Here is a 23,694-nt window from a genome sequence, read left to right on the forward strand (position 1 = left end):
CACACACACACAGTCAGGAACTGGGTATGACTAAACTGGCGCTCCCATGGCGCAGCAGGTACTCGTGTGTGTGTGTGTGTGTGTGTGTGTGTGTGACAGAGAGGTGGTGTTACCCTGCTGGTCGTGAGGTGGTAAGGTAACCATGGTGATGCCCCCGGTGGGAGTGGCTAAAGCGAAGTGGGCGTGGCCGTGGGTGCTGAGCCAGGCGGTGGAGGTGACGGGGCTGTGAGGGAACGACAGGGTGAAGGACTGAACGGCGTCCTGCACCGAGATCTTCCCCACGTCTGTGAAAACGCTCTGCATCTGCAGCTCGGCCACCAGCTCCTGCACGCACACACACACACACACACACACACACACACGAGAATACACACACATTGAATCTCTGTAACACAGTCCAGAACAGTTGGGACGGGGGCAGATTAACACCAGCAGCACTGGGAAACATCTACATACATGAACTATAGAATCCATTACAAAACCCTCGTGTGTGTGTGTGTGTGTGTACAGTGTGTGTAGTATGTGTACAACATATACAGTGTATCACAAAAGTGAGTACACCCCTCACATTTCTGCAGATATTTAAGTATATCTTTTCATGGGACAACACTGACAAAATGACACTTTGACACAATGAAAAGTAGTCTGTGTGCAGCTTATATAACAGTGTAAATTTATTCTTCCCTCAAAATAACTCAATATACAGCCATTAATGTCTAAACCACCGGCAACAAAAGTGAGTACACCCCTAAGAGACTACACCCCTAAATGTCCAAATTGAGCACTGCTTGTCATTTTCCCTCCAAAATGTCATGTGATTTGTTAGTGTTACTAGGTCTCAGGTGTGCATAGGGAGCAGGTGTGTTCAATTTAGTAGTACAGCGCTCACACTCTCTCATACTGGTCACTGAAAGTTCCAACATGGCACCTCATGGCAAAGAACTCTCTGAGGATCTTAAAAGACGAATTGTTGCGCTACATGAAGATGGCCAAGGCTACAAGAAGATTGCCAACACCCTGAAACTGAGCTGCAGCACAGTGGCCAAGATCATCCAGCGTTTTAAAAGAGCAGGGTCCACTCAGAACAGACCTCGCGTTGGTCGTCCAAAGAAGCTGAGTGCACGTCCTCAGTGTCACATCCAACTGCTGTCTTTGAAAGATAGGCGCAGGAGTGCTGTCAGCATTGCTGCAGAGATTGAAAAGGTGGGGGGTCAGCCTGTCAGTGCTCAGACCATACGCCGCACACTACATTAAATTGGTCTGCATGGCTGTCACCCCAGAAGGAAGCCTCTTCTGAAGTCTCTACACAAGAAAGCCCGCAAACAGTTTGCTGAAGACATGTCAACAAAGGACATGGATTACTGGAACCATGTCCTATGGTCTGATGAGACCAAGATTAATTTGTTTGGTTCAGATGGTCTCAAGCATGTGTGGCGGCAATCAGGTGAGGAGTACAAAGATAAGTGCGTCATGCCTACAGTCAAGCATGGTGGTGGGAATGCCATGGTCTGGGGCTGCATGAGTGCAGCAGGTGTTGGGGAGTTACATTTCATTGAGGGACACATGAACTCCAATAAGTACTGTGAAATACTGAAGCAGAGCATGATCCCCTCCCTCCGGAAACTGGGTCGCAGGGCAGTGTTCCAGCATGATAATGACCCCAAACACACCTCTAAGACGACCACTGCTTTATTGAAGAGGCTGAGGGTAAAGGTGATGGACTGGCCAAGCATGTCTCCAGACCTAAACCCAATAGAACATCTTTGGGGCATCCTCAAGCGGAAGGTGGAGGAGCGCAAAGTCTCGAATATCCGCCAGCTCCGTGATGTCGTCATGGAGGAGTGGAAAAGCATTCCAGTGGCAACCTGTGAAGCTCTGGTAAACTCCATGCCCAGGAGAGTTAAGGCAGTTCTGGGAAATAATGGTGGCCACACAAAATATTGACACTTCAGGAACTTTCACTAAGGGGTGTACTCACTTTTGTTGCCAGTGGTTTAGACATTAATGGCTGTATATTGAGTTATTTTGAGGGAAGAATAAATTTACACTGTTATATAAGCTGCACACAGACTACTTTTCATTGTGTCAAAGTGTCATTTTGTCAGTGTTGTCCCATGAAAAGATATACTTAAATATCTGCAGAAATGTGAGGGGTGTACTCACTTTTGTGATACACTGTATATATATATAAAAGGTGTGTAGTGTGTGTAAATTGTGTACAGTGTGTATACAGTATGTGTGTATAGCGTGGGTGTAGTGTGTACAGTGTGTGTGTGTGTGTATAAAGTGTGTATATGTGTATACGTGGGTGTAGAGTGTATATACAGTGTGTATATAAAAGGTGTGTGTGTGTACAATGTGTGTGTTGGTTGGTTGTGATCAGTGCCACACTCACACTGTGGTACGTGTGTGTGTACAGTGTGTGTGTGTGTGTGTGTGTGTGTGTGTTGGTTGTGATCAGTAATAGTCAGTGGCACACTCACACTGTGGTACGTGTGTGTGTACAGTGTGTGTGTGTGTGTGTGTGTGTGTGTGTGTGTTGGTTGTGATCAGTAGTAGTAGTCAGTGGCACACTCACACTGCGGTACATGTGTGTGGGGTGGGGCAGCACCATCCTGTGCACTGATTGGTTGGTGACGACGAGGACGATCACATGGTTCAGGGTCTCGTGGATGTGAACCCCACCAGGAAGCACCGAGCAGTTCAGGAACTTCAGCCGGAGGGAGTTATTCAGGAGGTTCGTATCCAGGGACTGTTCCACCAGCTGCACCACATCTGCACAGGTGGACCTGACACACACACACACACACACACACACAGGGTGAGAGGGGCCGGACACACCCACTGGTTCTGGTTCCTGATGTGGTTCTGGAACTCACCAGTGGATGAACCTGTTGCTGGTGATGGATGGAAGTTTGCTGCTCTCCTCGTAGGAGAATCCGCCAGCACTGTCCGCAAGCCTCGCACCACCGGGGGGCGCAGTTACACCTGCACACCCACACACACCCACACACACCCACACAGACACACACACACACACACACACACACACACACACACACACACACACACACACACACACAGTGTTAGAATAGCTCGTCACCCCTGAGCTGATGATCTAGAGAGCTCTGAACGAGGCACCAGTCTATCACACTAACCCACGACCTCAGAGACCCGGGTTCTAGTCTCAGTGGTGCTATCCACCTGCCCAGGCGCTCCACACACTCCACAGCTCACATGCGCTGGTGAACTAACGCCGGACTGCTGCTGCTACTGCTACAGATTTATTCATTTATTACCAACCAGAAAGTAACGCGAGTCATTATTAATAATAATAATAAATACATCATAATAATAATAATAAATACATCGTAATAATAATAATAAATAGTAATAATAATATAAATTATAATAATTTATAATAAATAATAATAACAATATAAATTACAATAATCAATTATAATAATATAAATAATAAATAACAATAATTTTTAAAATACATACTTACATAATAATAGTTAAAAGAATAAATGAAAAAATATGATAAACAAAAATGTATAAAATAATAAATAAGTAAAAAATAATGCAAAACAATGATAAATAAAAACATAAAAATACATGAAAGTAATAAATAGATAATAAACAAATAATAAATAAAGAGTGATTATTGTATAGCAATAAAAATGCTAGCGTATCTTGAAAAGCGCTATATAAATAAAATGTATTATTATTTAATATTATTATTATAAAAATGAAACCATGATGATAAAATAATAAAGAATGAATAACTGAATAATATAAATAATAAATAAATCAGGTGCTGGTTGATATTAGCCTGTTAGCATCTCCGCTCTGAGTACTGCTCTGATATCATGTATAATTAAATGTTAATATTCTGAATAAATAAATAAAAGAATAAATAAATTAATACCCAGATTAATGTTAATTTCTCTGTATCGGTTCAGAGTTTCTCTCTCAAAGCCGCAGATCTCGATCAAACTCCTCTCTAACAGCACCGCCATCTTACCCGCCATCACTCACCGGATCTGACGCAGCACATCAGCGCACAGCTTAAAGCGCGACAAGCGGCCTCGAGCTCACTTCCGCCCCCCAGCGCTCAGGTTATTCTTATTATTATTTATTATATTATTTATTATTATATTATTTACTTATTTTATTATTTATTTTATTTATTATTAAATTATTTTTTATTTCTTTTTTATTGTTTATTTTATTTATTATTTTGTTCTTTATTTTATTCTTATTTTATTTCTTATATTATTCTTTATTTTATTCTTTATTTTATTTTTTATTTTATTCTTTATTTCATTTCTTGTTTTATTCTTTTATTTTAAAAAGCACTATTTATTATTATTGTACTATATTGTTTTTTAATAGTTTCCTACAGGATGAAACAACATTAATATTTTCATAACCTATTATAACTCATAATGTTTTATTTTATTCATTTAGTTGGTGTTAATTATGGTTTATTTGTTTTGGTTTTCATGATTAAATTAAGTTTTTTTTCTTTGTTAATAAGAGTTTTTAATCAATAGATTTAATTTCCTTGTTTCTTTTACAAAATCAATTTATTAATCATTTATTATTATTTTAGGAATAATTAGTTTCATCTGCATACATAAAAAAATATTATTTTTATTATCATCAACGATTTATCCAGGTCAGAGTCGTGGTGGGTCCAGTTCCACCGGGGAACACTGGGCGCAGGGAGGGAACACCCTGGACAGGGAGCTAATCCATCGCATTGAGTAACTGTGACTGTAAGTGAATGAATGAATGAATGAATGAATGAGTGGGTGTATAAGTGAATGAATGAATGAATGAATGAATGAATGAGTGGGTGTATAAGTGAATGAATGAATGAGTGGGTGTATAAGTGAATGAATGAATGAATGAGTGGGTGTATAAGTGAATGAATGAATGAATGAGTGGGTGTATAAGTGAATGAATGAATGAATGAGTGGGTGTATAAGTGAATGAATGAATGAATGAGTGGGTGTATAAGTGAATGAATGAATGAGTGGGTGTATAAGTGAATGAATGAATGAGTGGGTGTATAAGTGAATGAATGAATGAGTGGGTGTATAAGTGAATGAATGAATGAATGAATGAGTGGGTGTATAAGTGAATGAATGAATGAGTGGGTGTATAAGTGAATGAATGAATGAGTGGGTGTATAAGTGAATGAATGAATAAATGAATGAGTGGGTGTATAAGTGAATGAATGAATGAGTGGGTGTATAAGTGAATGAATGAATGAATGAATGAATGAGTGGGTGTATAAGTGAATAAATGAATGAATGAATGAATGAGTGGGTGTATAAGTGAATGAATGAATGAATGAATGAATGAGTGGGTGTATAAGTGAATGAATGAATGAGTGGGTGTATAAGTGAATGAATGAATGAATGAGTGGGTGTATAAGTGAATGAATGAATGAATGAGTGGGTGTATAAGTGAATGAATGAATGAATGAGTGGGTGTATAAGTGAATGAATGAATGAGTGGGTGTATAAGTGAATGAATGAATGAGTGTGTGTATAAGTGAATGAATGAATGAGTGGGTGTATAAGTGAATGAATGAATGAATGAATGAGTGGGTGTATAAGTGAATGAATGAATGAGTGGGTATATAAGTGAATGAATGAATGAGTGGGTGTATAAGTGAATGAATGAATGAGTGGGTGTATAAGTGAATGAATGAATAAATGAATGAGTGGGTGTATAAGTGAATAAATGAATGAGTGGGTGTATAAGTGAATGAATGAATGAATGAATGAGTGGGTGTATAAGTGAATGAATGAATGAATGAATGAGTGGGTGTATAAGTGAATGAATGAATGAGTGGGTGTATAAGTGAATGAATGAATGAATGAATGAATGAGTGGGTGTATAAGTGAATGAATGAATGAATAAATGAATGAGTGGGTGTATAAGTGAATAAATGAATGAGTGGGTGTATAAGTGAATGAATGAATGAATGAATGAATGAATGAGTGGGTGTATAAGTGAATGAATGAATGAATGAATGAGTGGGTGTATAAGTGAATGAATGAATGAGTGGGTGTATAAGTGAATGAATGAATGAATGAATGAATGAGTGGGTGTATAAGTGAATGAATGAATGAATGAATGAATGAATGAGTGGGTGTATAAGTGAATGAATGAATGAGTGGGTGTATAAGTGAATGAATGAATGAATGAATGAATGAATGAGTGGGTGTATAAGTGAATGAATGAATGAATGAATGAATGAGTGGGTGTATAAGTGAATGAATGAATGAGTGGGTGTATAAGTGAATGAATGAATGAATGAATGAATGAGTGGGTGTATAAGTGAATGAATGAATGAATGAGTGGGTGTATAAGTGAATGAATGAATGAGTGGGTGTATAAGTGAATGAATGAATGAATGAATGAATGAGTGGGTGTATAAGTGAATGAATGAATGAGTGGGTGTATAAGTGAATGAATGAATCTCTGTCCTGGCGTTAATCCCGCAGTGCAGGGTCCGATCTAAGATGTCTTCTGGCGCTGCGTTGACAATCTTCATGTCTACATTGATACGATCCAGCCAACGCATCTTTGGTCGCCCCCTTGGGCGGCGCCCTTGAGGGTTCAGTTGCAGGGCTGTTCGGGCCACTGAATCTGCATTGCTCCGCATGACATGTCCATACCAACGCAGCCTCGCCTCTCTCATCTTTTCTTGGATAGGGGCAATGCTCAGATGTTTCCGGACGTCCTCGTTGGTGATGTGATCCCGCCGTGTTAGCCCCAGACTCCACCTGAGCATCCGCATCTCCATGACATGGAGGGCTTGCTCGTGTTTTACCGATGCCGGCCAGCACTCGGTGCCGTAGAGGGCCACTGGGCGGACGACGGTCTTATATATTTTGGCTTTGAGATGGTCAGGCATATGGCGGTCACAAAGCACTCCTGTGACTTGGCGCCACTTCAGCCATGCCGCGTTGACCCGGGCTCGGGCATCAGGAAGGGTGTTGCCATCGCTACTGATGATGGACCCAAGGTATTAAAATTTTGTAGTCTTCTCCAAGTCTTCGTCGCCGATGCTGATGGTACCATTGGTCTGGGTGCCGCATTCCATGTATTCTGTCTTCTTGGTGTTGAGACGCATGCCGTAATCATCCAGACGGGTCTTCCATTGCTGGATTTGACATTGCACATCCTCACGGGTCTCACTTGCAAGGAAGACGTCGTCAGCATAGAGGAGTGACCATGGGTGGGGCGCTTGCAGATCGGCGGTGACCGTGTCCATACAAAGGATAAACAGGAGTGGCGAGAGGGCAGAGCCTTGGTGAACACCGACAGTGGTGGGGAAGGGCGGTGAGGTTCCAGCTGGACAGTGTACAGAGCTGGTGGTATCGGTATAGAGGAGCTTGATCCAAGCCACGTAGGCCTCAGGTATACCATGTGACCGGAGGGCATGCCAAATGAGGTTGTGGGGCACCCTGTCGAAGGCCTTCTCCAGGTCAAGGAACGCCATGTGCACCGGCTTGTTCTTCTCACGGTGCTTCTCCAAGAGAAGACGGGTGGCATGGATTGCATCCGTGGTGCCACAGCCTTGCACAAAACCACACTGGTTCGGTGACACAGAGGCGATGCTCCGGAGCCGTGCGTCTATAACTCGCTCAAAGATCTTCATGGTGTGGCAGAGGAGGCGGATTGGGCGGTAGTTGGAGCAGTCGGCTACATCGCCCTTACCCTTCCAGATGGGCACGGTGGTGCTTGTTAGCCAAGCGCGTGGGACCTCACCTTCGCTGGTGATGCGGTTAAAGAGGTCCGTAAGGATGGTGATGCCTCGGCTGCCAAGCAGCTTCCATACCTCAACTGGGATTTCGTCAGGGCCAGTCGCCTTCCCATTCTTCATCTCCTTGATGGCTGCAGCTACCTCATCGGTGGTGATGGGCGGGATGGGTCCTTGCACAGGGTCTGCACTTTGGATTGGTGGGTGGGGGAATTCATGGTTGCAGATCCCTGAGAAGTATTCACTCCAGCGCCTAAGGATGGCAGGCGGGTGTCGCAGGACCTGGTGGTTGTCGTTCTTAATACATCTGACCTGGCAAAAATCTTGTGTGGAGCGATGACGTGCATTGGCGATGCGGTAGATCTTGTTGCCACCTGCGGGTGTCTCAAGTTCGGCATACAGCTGTTCATAATGGGCAGCTTTTGCCTCCGCCACTGCTCGTTTTGCTGCCGACTTGCAGGTCTGGTACTGCTGGTAGTCTGCATCCGCATTTGTTTGGCGCCACTGTTTAAAAGCCATCTTTTTCTCCTTGACAATTTGTTGCACTCCTTCATTGCACCACCATGTTTGCTTGATGATGTAGCGTGTCCCTGGTGTTGTTTGTCCAAGGATCTCACATGCTGCCTCCTGGATCTGGAGAACTACGCAGTGCCACACTGCATCCAGTGTTTGGCTGGGGTCCATCACCACTTGTTCTAAGGCCGTCCTAAACTGGTTTTCACGTTCTGGCAATCGCCTCCATTTGATACGCGCTGGCCCGGTGGTCCGTACTTGTCGATGTTGCCCAAGGTCTAGTCGCATGTCCATGACAAGAGTGCGGTGTTGTGGGGCGACATTGTCAGAGGGGATTACCTTGACATTAGTCACCAGCTTCAGGTCGCGTCTTCTCAGCAGCAAATAGTCAATCTGGGAGGCTTGGCCACCGCTGGCATAGGTGATCAGGTGCGAGGGCCTCTTCCTGAAAAACGTGTTGGCCACAGAAAGGTCATGCGCCTCTGCGCAGTCCAATATTCGGCAGCCGTCGTTGTTCCGGGTGCCGTACCCCTGGCCACCATGTTGGTTTTCGTATCCATCCCGCGAGGTGCCAACGTGCCCATTCAGGTCGCCGCCAACTACAAGGTGTTCTTTAGAGCTCACTGCTCGCAGGTGGTCCTCCAGCTGGTCCCAGAATTCTGCCTTGACATCGTCGGGACAGCCGGATTGTGGGGCATAGCAGGAGACAACTTGAAGGATGGACTCGCCAGTATCGATCTTGATGGACATGAGGCGATCAGAGATGCGGTTGACCTCAATGACCCTGTCGCATAGCTTGCTGCTGAGCACGATGCCAACACCGTTCTTACTTGTTTGAATGCCGTTATAGTAAAGCTTGTATCCTTCGCCGATGTTTTTGGCCTTCGCTCCTTTCCATTTGGTTTCTTGGATGCACGCAATGTTAATGCGGCGGGTTTTAAGGGCAGTGGCGAGTTCAAGGCTTCGTCCAGTCATCGTGCCGATGTTTATGGTGCCAAGTCGTAGGTGGACTTGCTTCTTTAGCCTGCCCCGTCCAGGGGTGAGTAGCCCTTGCCCACTTCTCGCGCCGTTCGGGCAAGGACGACGTGCGTCGCCTGCGGGGGACGCCCTAGCACGTCGAGACATTTTGCACATCATGAATACGACCATACAATACATCGACCGGCGCGTCGCTCCGCCTGACGTCGACGACCTTCACCGTTAGTTTGAATCCAGCCGGCACCGCGTGGAGGTGGTGATAGGGTTTGAATGAATGAATGAATGAGTGGTTGTATAAGTGAATGAGTGAATGAATGAATGAGTGGGTGTATAAGTGAATGAGTGAATGAGTGAATGAGTGGGTGTATAAGTGAATGAATGAATGAGTGGGTGTATAAGTGAATGAGTGAATGAATGAATGAGTGGGTGTATAAGTGAATGAATGAGTGAATGAATGAATGAGTGGGTGTGTAAGTGAATGAGTGGGTGTATAAGTGAATGAATGAATGAATGAATGAGTGGGTGTATAAGTGAATAGGTGAATGAATGAATGAATGAATGAGTGGGTGCATAAGTGAATAGGTGAATGAATGAATGAATGAGTGGGTGTATAAGTGAATGAATGAATGAATGAGTGGGTGTATAAGTGAATGAATGAATGAATGAATGGGTGTATAAGTGAATGAATGAATGAATGAGTGGGTGTATAAGTGAATGAATGAATGAATGAGTGGGTGTATAAGTGAATGAATGAATGAATGAATGAGTGGGTGTATAAGTGAATGAATGAATGAATGAGTGGGTTTATAAGTGAATGAATGAATGAATGAGTGGGTTTATAAGTGAATGAATGAATGAATGAGTGGGTGTATAAGTGAATGAATGAATGAATGAATGAGTGGGTGTATAAGTGAATGAATGAATGAATGAGTGGGTTTATAAGTGAATGAATGAATGAATGGGTGTATAAGTGAATGAATGAATGAATGAGTGGGTGTATAAGTGAATGAGTGGGTGTATAAGTGAATGAATGAATGAATGAGTGGGTGTATAAGTGAATGAATGAATGAATGAGTGGGTTTATAAGTGAATGAGTGAATGAGAGTGGGTCTCCGGGCTTGAATACAGCTGATGTAACGGCGCCCTCTGCTGGCTGGTGAAGGTTCCTGTCCGTGTGGTCAGTGACTGCAGGCGTGTGTGAGTGAGCGTGACATAAAGGAATAAAGGTTCTAATTCTTACCAGCCTGAATATGACGATTTACAGCTTCGGTAAACCGGATTAGCTGGGTGGTTCCTGCGACCCTGGTCATGTGTGTTTATAGATGAGGGTAGAGAAACGCGTGATTAAAGCTGGAGCTGTAGATTTGGGTGCAGGCAGCAGGGGGCGCCGTTCACTCAGTAAATATTCAGCTTCTGTAGGACAGAGTATGGAAGTGAACTCAACCCCATCAGATTATCAGGGAGGAGTTTATGTGTGTGTGTGTGTGTGTGTGTGTGTGTGTGTGTGTGTGTGTGAGATATATAGCGAGAGTTCGGGTGTGTGTGAGAGTGTGTGAGTGTGTGTAAGAGCGTGTGTGTTGTAATGGAGAGTAAAAGTTGTGGAGTGTGTGAGTGCGGGTGATCCGCTGCTGAAGAACAAAGTGGAACAGAAGAGCAACAACTGAGAGGAAGGTAACATACACATGTGTGTATATCTGTGTGTGTGTGTGTGTGTGTGTGTGTATCTGTATATATGTGTATATATTTTACATTTTTTTTATTATTTAGCAGACCGTTTTATCCAAAGAGACTTACAGTACTGTGACAGTATACAGTCTGAGCAATTGAGGGTTAAGGGCCTCGCTCAAGGGCCCAACAGTGGCAACCTGGCAGTGGTGAGGCTTGAACCAGCGACCTTCTGATTTCTAGTCCAGTATCTTAACCACTAGGCTACAGCTGCATTTTGTATATATATATATATATATATATTTATGTGTGTAAGTGTGTGAGTGTATTAGTGTGTATATATGTGTGTGTGTGTGTGTGTGTGTGTAAGTGTGTGAGTGTATTAGTGTGTATATATGTGTGTGTGTGTGTGTGTGTAAGTGTGTGAGTGTATTAGTGTGTGTATATGTGTGTGTGTGTGTGTGTGTGTGTAAGTGTGTGAGTGTATTAGTGTGTATATATGTGTGTGTGTGTGTGTGTGTGTAAGTGTGTGAGTGTATTAGTGTGTGTGTATGTGTGTGTGTGTGTGTGTGTGTGTAAGTGTGTGAGTGTATTAGTGTGTATATATGTGTGTGTGTGTGTGTGTGTAAGTGTGTGAGTGTATTAGTGTGTGTATATGTGTGTGTGTGTGTGTGTGTGTGTAAGTGTGTGAGTGTATTAGTGTGTATATATGTGTGTGTGTGTGTGTGTGTGTAAGTGTGTGAGTGTATTAGTGTGTGTGTATGTGTGTGTGTGTGTGTGTGTGTGTAAGTGTGTGAGTGTATTAGTGTGTATATATGTGTGTGTGTGTGTGTGTGTGTAAGTGTGTGAGTGTATTAGTGTGTGTATATGTGTGTGTGTGTGTGTGTGTGTGTAAGTGTGTGAGTGTATTAGTGTGTATATATGTGTGTGTGTGTGTGTGTGTAAGTGTGTGAGTGTATTAGTGTGTGTATATGTGTGTGTGTGTGTGTGTGTGTAAGTGTGTGAGTGTATTAGTGTGTATATATGTGTGTGTGTGTGTGTGTGTAAGTGTGTGAGTGTATTAGTGTGTGTATATGTGTGTGTGTGTGTGTGTAAGTGTGTGAGTGTATTAGTGTGTATATATGTGTGTGTGTGTGTGTATTAGTGTGTATATATATATGTGTGTGTGTGTGTGTGTGTGTAAGTGTGTGTGTGTTAGTGTGTCTATGTGTGTGTGTGTGTGTGTGTGTGTGTGCGTATTAGTGGTGGTTAAACATGTAATGGAAGGATTGTAAGTGTAAAAGTGCTTCAGTTTATCCAGAAGTTTTAGTTTCTGTTTTAGTTTAGTTTTAGTTTTCCTCATCTTTCTATTTCTGACCCTGTGTGTGTGAGTGTGTGTGTGTGAGTGTGTGTGTGTGAGTGTGTGTGTGAGTGTGTGAGTGTGAGTGTGAGTGTGAGTGAGTGTGAGTGTGTGTGTGTTTTCACTTCCATTTGCAGAGTTTGTGTAAAAATGTTTTCAGTCACTTAGAAAGAACTGAAGGAGAAATAAATTGTGGTTTCTGAAATGCTGTTACATGCTGTATCAGAAGTGTGAGTGTGTGTGTGTGTGCGTGTGTGAGTGAGTGTGTGTGTGTGTGAGTGTGTGTGTGTGTGTGTGTGAGTGAGTGTGTGTGTGTGAGTGTGTGTGAGTGTGTGTGAGCGTTCATGCTCTATTAGAACTATAAATGCTTCTAATCTGGCCCTTGAACGTGGCGGCGGCTCGTAAACACGCTGTAATGAGGAGCAAAAACATTTTGTGCCGAATCACAAACAGCCGCTCAATAAAAGTCCCAAAACAACAAACTGTAAAACCTGCTGTGTAACTGGTTTAGATTTACTGGTTTATAGTGGGAGAAAGTCCAGCGTTATTGTGGGTCAGAAGATGATTAGTGGGGTGGAGAAACGGTCTGAACTGTCAGGTATGTTTGTATCATGGCCTCCTAATTCCTCATTACCCACCCAGTTTGGATATGCTCAGTTCCCCTGTACACCCTGGTGACCTCTACCTGCCACAGGACGCAGGTCATCTCATATTAGAGAGTCTCAGCATGTGTGGAGGGGCCCAGTCCTCCAGCAGAGGAGCGCGGAGGTGCAGATGATGGATCTGTTGGTCTCTCTTCATCACCTCTTGTTGTCTCGTTGAGCTGTAATTTGATCCAAGCTTTTCTTCTCCTCTGTTGGCAAACCTGTTTTTATTTGAAACCCTGGCGGCCAAGGTTGCAGTGCTTTCGGGGCTCCCAATGAGACACGATGGGACCGCCCTGGGAGAGAGGCGGGGTGCTGTCTTCTTTCTGGAGGGAACCACATATATGGATCCTCGCTGGGTGTGATATTGATAGAACAGGGTGTTGACCCCTGTTGGCTCTGAGGTTCCTCTCTGGCTTCTTTTCCAGACAGTTCTCAGTTCTGGTCTCTGCACGTGGGTTTGTTTTTGTTCTTGCGGGTGGGGCGCTTCACTTCACGCCTCATTACTCAGGTGTGGACCCGCCCCATTACAAAACGAGGATCTGAAACAGTTTAGTGGGACAAACATACAAAAAAATAGAGAATCAAATACTTTGTGCAAATACTTTTATCCACATCAGGTATTTAATCCTGGATTATGGAGGCGTGAGCTGGCAGATAACGAGAGTAAACGTTTCAGAACGGCTTTATGACGGTCGTGGTTCCGTTGAAATGTTGTGTGTGTGTGTGTGTGTGTGTGTGTGTGTGAAGGTAAACGATGTGCCGTACGAGCAGGTTCAGACGCGTCTGAAAAAATGCATCTCTGCAGCACAACAAAACTCGGTCGAGTCACGTCATGTTTATTTATAAAGAACCTGCAGAGACGTCGAGTGTTGATCAAAGTTCTGCACGATCAAATCAAGACAATAAATCAAAATAATGCCGTAAAATAATAATAATAAATGGTAAATGACACATTAAATACAATATACGTATATATGTACACGAGGGATCTTCAGAATGTTTCCTCACGTGTATATTGTGGTTCTGCTCGGTGAGGGTGGAGGAGGAATCGGGCGTGTCTGAGAGACGCCCCCTCCGACATGTGCACAGCAATCGAACATCTTATCACCTACACTTGACGAGTGCAGTACAGCGCTGTGTATGGAGAGCCACACCCTCTACCGCACTCCTTTCCCATCTCCATGCAGGCGCCACCAACCAGCCAGCAGAGGTCGTAGTCACACTAGTCTGAGAGAGAGTCTCTATCCGGCTTAGTCCCGACCATCTGAACAACGGGCCAATCGTTGTTCATGTGGCTGCTCAGCCTCAGCCGGCAGGCAGAGCCAGGATTCGATACGATGTACTCCAGATCCAGCTCTGGTTCCAGCGTGTGTTTTTACCGCTGCGCCACCTGAGCGGCCTTCTCTCATTTTAACACCAGGGGGTCGCTGTGACCGTAATATTTCCACTTTATTCTCGAAATACGCCGTCGTAGATAAGGGCACCATGAGGAGCCTTAAATACACATAATAGAACCTTAAACTCTACATGATATTTTACTGGTAGCCAGGGGAGGGGGGCGGTACAGGGACGGTAGAATGATCCCAAAATAAAGTGAGGTACAGATAAGAGTCTCCGGATCTTTAGATGACAAGACGTTTAATTGAGCTTCTGCTCACTGTGTTTATTTATTTATGGATTTAATGGGGAATCAGATATGACACCGAGGTTCTTAACATGGCTCTGTATTGTTAGCTGTTGCAAATACAGTACAATGACTTGAGGTCATGTTCCAATCCCAAACAAAGCCTTCTGGGTAAACACTGTTCCTAAAGTTTACGACCGTGCCTCCATGATCCACCCAACCCGTTTCCTCCAGCTGAGTTCAGACTCGTCTCCTACAAACAAGAGCTTCTAATCTCGGCCGCTCGCCGTCTCTTCCTGTCCTCATTTATCAACAACAACCACGTCACAACAACAGTCGTCCTGAAAGTGGAACCACAAACTCCGGGAAGAGAAACTGTTCTTCCACCCCCAACACACCTCCTGCAGAACCTGGTGATGTTCCTCTGCTCTGCTGCCTAGGAATTTCTCCCTGAGGGTCGGATCATGTACTCACACACAGGCCTGAACACCGAGGACGTGGAGAGAAGGAATGAGGAGTTTGGTAACTGTCGGTGCAGCTCAGCGCCGCTATAGAAAGAGGAACACGGGCGCTCGGAGGTTCCTCTGACTCCTACAGCGTGTTATTTTAACTCTTTAAACTTCCTGATGTGTCTCGCGGTGATCCAGTGAAGGTCAGAGATGAGAATCAGAGCACAGCAGATAAAAACCTGCAGGAAGTTTCAGCGCGTTCGTGTGATCATGTGATCCTGCGCCGCGTAACGTTCAGACTCGCTCTAAAGGTGGAGCGGATTCCAGAGGTACTGCTCGTCAAACACAAACGGGATCGGAAAATGTAAACACGGCCGAGACTTATTAGAACACGTTCTTCTGAGAAGCTGCTCACAAGACTTCGGAGTACGTCTGTGGGGATTTGTGCACAGCATTTGTATCAGTCGGTGTTCCGGTTCATCCCAGAGCTGGTGAGTGGGGCTGAGCTCAGGACTCTGGAGCTTCACTTCATGTCTTTATAGAGTTCACTCATGCTGGAACAGGAAAGGACCTTCCCTAAACTATTCCTTTATATAACTGATTTATTACACCTGAAACACATGAACTCAATCAATAGAAGGGGCGTCCCAATACTTTTGTACATGTAGGGTAGTTTGCTGTATCAACAAATTCTTGATCACAAATCTTGGCAGTGTCGCCCGGCCGGGCGCTCAACAGGCGACCTATGGCTGTGTCTGAGGGAGGAGTGGGAGGATTAAGGTTCACCTCACTGTCCGGTTGAGGTGTCACACCAGTCCTGGAGGCTCTGTCTGGAAGTGAATTCCTGCAGTGATGTTCCAAAGTGGACACCAGCAGGAACTGGTCGTTTCCAGCTTTCCAGAATGTCAGGTTTAGGTGTTGGTGTCTACAAACTTTTGGACAGATAAATCAGGCGAGATGTTTGGTTGGTGCTGCAGGATTGTGCCATGGTTCTGCCATGATACACAGTTGGCACAGGCTGGCACTTCCCATGTCTGACCGCTTGTTTCTGGCGCTTGTGTGTTTGCAGATGGACGACGGCTACGTGCTGAGCATCCCCGTCCCGCTGTTCCGCGGCGGCTCGGACTCCAACCTGAACACCAGCGACCTGCAGCAGAAGATCCTGAAGGTGTCGGAGCAGCTGAAGGTGGAGCAGATGGAGCAGGACGAGAACGTGGCCGAGTTCCTCAAGCTGGTGAACATGGCAGATAAACAGCAGGTGGCGAGAATCCGGCGCGTCTTCGAGAAGAAGAACCAGAAAATGGCTCAGAACATCAGCCAGCTGCAGAAGAAACTGGAGCAGTACCATCGACGCATGAAGGAGAGCGAGAACAACAACACCGCCAAGAACGTCACCTCAAAAGATCAGTCCAAAGATCAGCAGATCAAGGATCTCTCCAGAGATCTACTCAAGGAATCTCCCAAGGACGTGAACGGCGGCGGACGTCAACACGGGGCAGATAAAATCAGAACGTACGGTCCAGGAGTCTCGCTCACGCCACCGTCCATCTTCAACAAGCCGCGAGAGTTCGCCAACCTCATCCGCAACAAATTCGGCAGCGCCGACAACATCCCTCAGCTGAAGAACAGTCTGGATGAAGGTGGAGGTCGGGTGCTCAGTGGAAGCACCACCATAGTGGAAAGATCCAAGTACCAGAGCGATGACGAGTCCTCCACAGGAACCTCGGCCTCGGCGGACAGTAACGGGAACCACGCCGAGCTCAGAGCTGACCAGAGCGCCGTTAACCTGATGCTGGAGGAGCTGCGTGAGATCAGAAGGTCTCAGATGCACCTGGACGTGGAGATAGAGGTTCTGAAGGAGAAACTGAGTGATAATCCCTTCCTTACTCAGATGCTGGAGGAGGAGAAGTACAGGTCAGTGCTGACCGTTACATCTTCAGCGTTTAGGAGACGCCTTTATCTAAAGCGACTTTCAGTACAGTTACAGAATACAGTCTGAGCAACTGAGGGTTAAGGGCCTCACTCAAGGGCCCAACGGCAGCAACCTGGCAGTGGTGGAGCTTGAACCAGCAACCCTCTGATCACTGGTCCAGTACCTTAACCGCTAGGCTACAGTTGGCCCTTAGCTTGAAGTCATTGGTGACTTTGGTTTTACTGCATCTGGAGGGTTCTGGAGCTCTGGGCACCTTGGTGGAACAGTGGGGTTCTGAACCTTCTGAGATAAAATCGTCCGCTAGTCTGCTGGGTGGGAAAAGACGGGACAAAAAAGTGGGTGGGGTCTTTGAGGCTGTGTAAGGACCCTGGTTAGTAGCCCGAGGTGCCTGTACAGAAGTGGAGTAACGTGGAGATCAGCGTGTGACTCTCCGTGTGTGGGACCGACCTCATGCACCGATCCACCGAAGAGGGCGTGTCAGGAGAATATACCCTCCTCAGTACGCCATCGGGGTCTCCAGCAGAGGAAGAGGAACTGGGTATGACTAAATTGGGAGAAACCTGAGTTGATAAAATTAGGATCCTCAGCTGTTAGTGTCTTCATGCAGATTCCATCTCCTGGTGTTGAGATGTTGAGATGTTTACTGTGATGACTCTTGATGGTCTTTGGCTTCCAGAGTTTTGTTTTGGAGATGTTTGTAGATTTCACATGTCTGGGGTATTTTGGGGCCCCTGAGCTCTGTGGCCCCGGGGTTCTCTGAGCGTGACGTGTATCTCTGAGGCTCCGTCTCTTTTTTACAGAGCGGAGCGACTGGAGGAGCAGCTAAACGACCTGGTGGAACTTCATCAGCACGAGATGGCTGATCTGAAGCAGGTGCTCGCCAGCCTGGAGGAGAAGGTGGCGTATCAGGCCAACGAGAGAGACAGAGACCTGCAGGTAACTCCACACCAAGGACCAGGTCATTAAATCCAGAAGATCTGCGCCTGTAACTGAGGGGGTCTACGAGGTCCTGACTGAAGGGTGTGGGCGGTTGTGTGAGTGAGATCTCAGTGTTTGAGGTTAGCTGACGTTTGTTCCTCTGTTCTCCACCAGGAGGCGCTGGAGTCCTGCCACTCCCGGCTGTGTAAGCTGGAGCAGCAGGTGCAGGTGGTTCAGGTGGAGAGCGACGCCGTGTTGGGTCGAGAACTCCTCGCCAAAGCCATCAACGTTCTGCTCGCCTTCACCACGCTGCTGCTGGTCTGCGTCTCCATGGCAACACGCTGCATCACGCCCGGCCTGCGCGACCGCGTGCACCTACTCATCACGGTGTTGGGCGTGGTGCTAATAGCGCTAATCTGGAGGAACTGGGACAGACTGTACACCACTGGAGGAACCTGAACCGTGAGCGGCAGCGCTGAGCACTGAACACACGACGTCAAGGGTCTAAACCCCACCTGCTGGAGTCTACAGTCATGACCCTAAACCTGCACCCTAAAGAGAGGCCTTATCCTTAAATCTAAACCCTAAACCTGAACCCTAAACTCAGACCTCACCCCTAAATCTAAAGCCTAAACTCAGACCTCATTCCTAAACCTAAACCCTAAACCTGAACCCTAAATCTAAACCCTAAACCCTAAACTCAGACCTCACCCCTAAATCTAAACCCTAAACTCAGACCTCACCCCTAAATCTAAACCCTAAACTCAGACCTCACCCCTAAATCTAAACCCTAAACCCTAAACTCAGACCTCACCCCTAAATCTAAACCCTAAACTCAGACCTCACCCCTAAATCTAAACCCTAAACTCAGACCTCACCCCTAAATCTAAACCCTAAACTCAGACCTCACCCCTAAATCTAAACCCTAAACTCAGACCTCACCCCTAAATCTAAACCCTAAACTCAGACCTCATCCCTAAATCTAAACCCTAAACTCAGACCTCATCCCTAAATCTAAACCCTAAACTCAGACCTCACCCCTAAATCTAAACCCTAAACTCAGACCTCATCCCTAAATCTAAACCCTAAACTCAGACCTCATCCCTAAATCTAAACCCTAAACTCAGACCTCATCCCTAAATATAAACCCTAAACTCAGACCTTATCCCTAAACTCAGACCTCACCCCTAAATCTAAACCCTAAACTCAGACCTCACCCCTAAATCTAAACCCTAATGCTGCCACTGAAGACACCACACAGATAAACCTGGACCAGAATCCTGGACTCTAAAGGTGGATCTAAACCTAAAACCTGAACACTGAAGCTGGATCTAAACCCTAATCTTGGAATTAAAAGTTGATCCTGGACTAAAGCACAGAGCAGGTTAGAGCTCTAATCCTAAACCTTTAATCCTGAACTCTACTGGGGGGGGGGGGGGGGGGGGGGGGGGTTAGGGTTAGGGGGGGGGGGGGGCTGAACTGGGCTGAACTGTTCCTCAGTGAATCTTTTATAGGATTTTATATTTTACACTCTTGTGGTACCTGAATGTAAAAGCTGTTAATAAAAGTTTTATATAATCCAAACAAACCTCCTTCATCCACACTGATCACTGGGGGGTTCTGAACCCACAACCTTCTGCTTGTATACCGTGGTCCAAACTGTGTTCCACTTTACGTTAGAACGTTTGGATTTTTGACCCTTAAAATCACATGAACACGTCATGGAAGAGTCGTGCTTGTACCCGGAGGAGCTATTCCAGGGCATCAGGTTCTCATGTCGGATCTCTCCTGACGTCACCAGCCTGGCGTACTCACCGTAGTGGCACCTCTTCATGTGGGCGTGGAGGTGAACCTGAGCCGTGTAGGAGAGGGCACAGGAGGAGCAGGAGAACACTCGCGCCCGCCGGGCGTCGCTCACCTCTGCAGAATCCCTCCTCCATACTGGAACGCCACCAGGTTCTGCTCCTCAGCGTGACGAGCACAGTTCACGTACCTGACAGAACGAAGGACCCACAACAAACTTCATGATCGTAAACAAAGACTCGGCGGCGTTCGGGCGGCGTTCCTCAGCGGCGTGTTCCTCACCTCATCCAGTTCCCGTGCTGCTCCGACCTGCCGTCTACGTACCGCTCACACCCACTCTTCCTGTGGATCTGCAACCAATCAGATCATTCATCAGATATTCCTGCATTTATTCCTCCTCAGTAAGTCCTTCTTCTCACCACCCACCAACTCACCACCCAGGAGTAGCAGCTCTTCATGGCTTCCTCTCGATCCACCACCTCTCCCTGGTAGGGGCCGTAGTGTGCACCCACCGGAACCGTTCCCCCCTCATTAAACACTCCCAGACCTGCATCAGGAATACCGGACTCACGAACCTCCAGACCGGGTGGAAGGGTTCGTCTGGCTCGATCCACCACCCCCATGGGGACGGGGGTATCAGGGATGAAGAGAGCCGGACCGTGAAGCTCACACTTACTGATGTAGAAAGATCTGCACTCCTCACAGTCTGGAAGGAGAGAAAAGATCAAAGGAAAGGAAAAATCTGCAAATGCAGTTCCGTTCACAGACTGAGATCTTACAGAGATATTCTTCATCTTCAGATTCTTTCTTTCCTTCTTCTTTTAATGGCTCCTCTTGGACTCCATGCTGTCGGACTACAGGAGTGATGGTGTCCTCCACAGAGCCGGACGTTCCTTCACCTGAACCTCAAACATTAAAGGAACATGATGGATACAGAACCGGTTCTCTGGTTAGGATTTAAAAATGTACTTTTCTTACAGAGGTGATCCTCATCCTGATCTTCAGATTGTTCTCCTGTTAGAATCTCCTCCTGGTTCTCCTGGCTCCGCTGCTCCACTGAGCTCGATGTTTCTTCATCTGAGGGTCAGACAGTAAAATGACGGAACATTTTAAATCAGAAGAGAGTGATGAGTACAGAACTGGATTCGCTGCATCGTCTTATGGACACAAGCTTCCTCTTTTAGAGGCTTCTTCCACCAGTCTGGGTTCTGATGCTTCACCGAGGCCGCATTTCTTAATGAGCTCAATGTTCGTACATCCTCACCAACCTGGCGACCAAATAAATAAATAAATAAATAAATAAATAAGTGCGACATTCTTTATAGAATCAACTTTGTGTTTTTCTTCACATTCAGTTTTTATTCATCAGTGTAATAAAATATCTGCTGGTGTTTAATGTACAAACATCTCAATCCGCTCAGATGTCTGAACACACCTCGTAGGAGAAGTGGTGTTTCCAGTATTTTCTGCCCTCAGAGAGACAGTGAAGAAATCCAGACACACCAAACATGTGAAATTATGATCAACTTTCCCCCCCTCCAAAAAAAAATCAAGTCTATTTGAGGTTTTAGATCCTTGATCAGATTCTTCCTGCCTCAAACCAGCTCTGCAAACTTTCAGCAACAGTAACAACAGTACAGGTTCCCCCGCTATCTGTACAGTGTTCCTATTAAACCTTCTGTAACACAAATACCGCAGAGTGAAGAAGCAGCACAATAAGATCATATGGAAACAAAAATAAAACCCCAGACCTAAAAATATAACCCACTGAATCACACCGATTATATGGCGCTAAGACACTGGCTGGTGATAAGAAGCGGCGGCAGATTGGACTTCATCTGATCCGGCTCTACCGGTTGCGCAAACAGCAGCAGATTCACAATCGGGAAAAGAGAAAATTAGAGGATTGGGAGAAGGGGGTGGGGGGGGGGGGGGGGGTGGACTGTGGAGATGGGACTGTTCCACACAGCATCACCACAGCACGTACCTGTGAGAGTCCAGGATCAGGAACCTGTGAACATCTCACCTCTTCTGATTCCATTTCAAACATCTACAAGCTGGTGCTCCTGCAAACAAATACAGAATCATCCAAACTAAACTGTACCTCTAAGCTCCGACACAAACCATGTATGTAAACCAAATATGGTCTAAAGTATGTGGACACCTGACCAGGGGCATTCTGCAGCTATAAACAGCCTCCACGCTTCAGGAAACCTTTTAAAATATTTTCTATCACGATATTCAGTAATAGGAGCATCTGTGAGATCAGGCACTGACTGTGCAAGTACGCCTGGCTTGTTATCAAAGTTTCAATTCATCCCAGAGGTGTTGAATGAGGGGGGTCGAGTTCAACGATAAACTCGCCACACCGAACCATGTCTTTACAGCCCTCGTATCGTACACGGAGCACCAGTCATGCTGGAACAGGAAAGGGTCTTCCTTAAACTGTTGGAAAATCAGTAAGAAAACACGAACCCAACGCCAGGGAGGATCAGACGGGGTTAATCACAAACGGACAATAAAAAACCAGAATAATGAAACAATATAACCTGTACAAAGCAGTCAAGTAACGGAACACAATTCATTACTGCTGACTACTGGAAAGGATTCACAGCACTTGACAGTGTTTATGTTTTAAAATTAGCATGTTCTCCCTATGGGCTCCCTCTGAGTACTTCTGGCCCCTCTCACCTTCCAAAACCATGCCGGATGTAGACTAGTGTGAGTGTGTGATGCTTTGTGATGGACTGGTGCCCTGAACAGGCTGGTTCTGGATGGTACCAGACCTGGACCAGGATGAAGCCATTAGGTACAAATAAATGGATAAAAGAATTCTTAATTAAAAGGGTGATTTTAATTAAAGGATAAATAATAAATAAACAAATAACAATAAAGGCTGAAGGTAAATCCTGTCCTAATCAAAATAACTGAAATCTTGGACATTTGTGAATTCTGATTTTAAAGCAGAAGCTTTTTTTTTTACATGGCAGCACATAAACACATGATGAAGCAAAGCTTACTTGACTGTGTACAGTCAACCATGTTCCAGCAGATTTTAACTGTTTTCCCTTTAGTTCTTGGATGCCATTTGATGATTCACACATTATGCGTTTCAATGTAATAATTAATATTAAAATAATCTAAATCTCTGAGCAGAATGTAGCTGTAAATATGTAAATAAAAACCTATGCTTCAAACTGAACAGCTTTAGGCTGAGTACCAAATAACGCCATATTATACTTAAGTGCACTAGATGAACTAAGTGCAGCCTCTACTATGTTATACACTATATAGTGCGCTTCTACAGGGAGGATCAATCAATTTGGGATTCAGCCGCTGTTAGCCGAGCAGCTCAGCTACAGGCTCCAGTTCAACTTACCTGGTGATTTACAACAGAACGAACTCACAAGAACCAGATTTTATTTTAATCTCCATCACATTTAATTGTGGTTATAAAACTATAAGCTTCTGATATTATTAGTGAGTAATATGTTATTCTATAGTTTCTCTTGGCGTTCATTTTGCTTGTTGTTTCCAGACGCTGGTTGAAACAGCATCTGACGGTTGTTCTGAACACGGTTCCAGGCTTCATCAGAACTAAACAGAAGAACGAAGTTCGGACATCACTGAGCTTTCATGCTTCATCAGAACTGTAGAGGATATGGGGCGTCCGTTTAATAAGATGGCTCTCAGAACTAAAGACTGTCTAAACTTAATGTTCCATATAAAAATAAAAAAACATAAATAACTAGCTGCACTGTTCTGATACATAAATCTGATCTTTGGTTGCTATTTTCTCCATGTCTGTGTAAACCAGTTTATCGGTTTGCTGCTCTTCCAGCCTAATTTATTTGATAAAAACTGTAAATAAAGGTTCAGTGTGTATGTATAACCGAAAATTTGTTTCACAGTATTTTTTAAGATTCTGACGTTATGGTATGTTTATGTATTTTCTGTATGACTGGGACGTTTTATCTGTCTGTGGATGATTTTACTGTCATAAGTAAATATAAAATATAAAATGTTTTAATTTCAG

The 23,694-nt window shown here is 45.1% G+C and overlaps 3 protein-coding genes across 5 annotated transcripts in view; 1 reads left to right on the forward strand and 2 right to left on the reverse strand.

The window, feature by feature from the left end:
- Nucleotides 1-4,147, reverse strand: part of nup160 (nucleoporin 160) — a 30,387-nt gene extending 26,240 nt beyond the window's left edge. Inside the window, exons 1-4 of one of the 2 annotated variants that reach the window (XM_063000245.1) lie at nucleotides 3,932-4,147; nucleotides 2,880-2,988; nucleotides 2,579-2,789; nucleotides 114-324 (exon numbers count right to left, since the gene is read on the reverse strand). In XM_063000245.1, coding sequence (XP_062856315.1) covers nucleotides 114-324; nucleotides 2,579-2,789; nucleotides 2,880-2,988; nucleotides 3,932-4,034 — 634 coding nt within the window. In that variant the 5' untranslated portion in view covers nucleotides 4,035-4,147. The remainder of the gene's footprint in view (nucleotides 1-113; nucleotides 325-2,578; nucleotides 2,790-2,879; nucleotides 2,989-3,931) is intronic. The other variant, XM_063000244.1, reaches the window with a different exon arrangement.
- Nucleotides 4,148-10,883: 6,736 nt separating this feature from the next.
- On the forward strand, nucleotides 10,884-23,496 carry LOC134318756 (transmembrane and coiled-coil domain protein 3-like). 2 transcript variants are annotated; one of them, XR_010013425.1, is made up of 5 exons: nucleotides 10,884-10,951; nucleotides 16,074-16,918; nucleotides 17,738-17,873; nucleotides 18,030-19,239; nucleotides 23,197-23,496. XR_010013425.1 is itself a non-coding variant. In XM_062999687.1 (4 exons), exons 2-4 carry the CDS (start codon nucleotides 16,074-16,076, stop codon nucleotides 18,312-18,314), a joined length of 1,266 nt encoding a protein of 421 aa, XP_062855757.1. In that variant the 5' UTR covers nucleotides 10,884-10,951; the 3' UTR covers nucleotides 18,315-19,279. The 2 variants fall into 2 exon arrangements, 1 of the variants encoding a protein (XP_062855757.1); XM_062999687.1 differs by lacking the exon at nucleotides 23,197-23,496 and having other exon boundaries at nucleotides 18,030-19,279.
- LOC134319637 (histone-lysine N-methyltransferase PRDM7-like) lies at nucleotides 19,770-22,362 on the reverse strand. Its single transcript, XM_063000930.1, has 6 exons — nucleotides 22,350-22,362; nucleotides 20,637-20,735; nucleotides 20,438-20,557; nucleotides 20,093-20,364; nucleotides 19,941-20,008; nucleotides 19,770-19,848 (listed from the first exon to the last, which is right to left on the reverse strand). The coding sequence occupies exons 1-6, from the start codon at nucleotides 22,360-22,362 to the stop codon at nucleotides 19,770-19,772; spliced, it is 651 nt and encodes a 216-aa protein (XP_062857000.1).
- Nucleotides 23,497-23,694: the final 198 nt, after the last annotated feature.

The sequence above is a fragment of the Trichomycterus rosablanca genome, chromosome 8 (assembly GCF_030014385.1).
Source record: "Trichomycterus rosablanca isolate fTriRos1 chromosome 8, fTriRos1.hap1, whole genome shotgun sequence".
NCBI classification, from domain to species: Eukaryota; Metazoa; Chordata; class Actinopteri; order Siluriformes; family Trichomycteridae; genus Trichomycterus; species Trichomycterus rosablanca.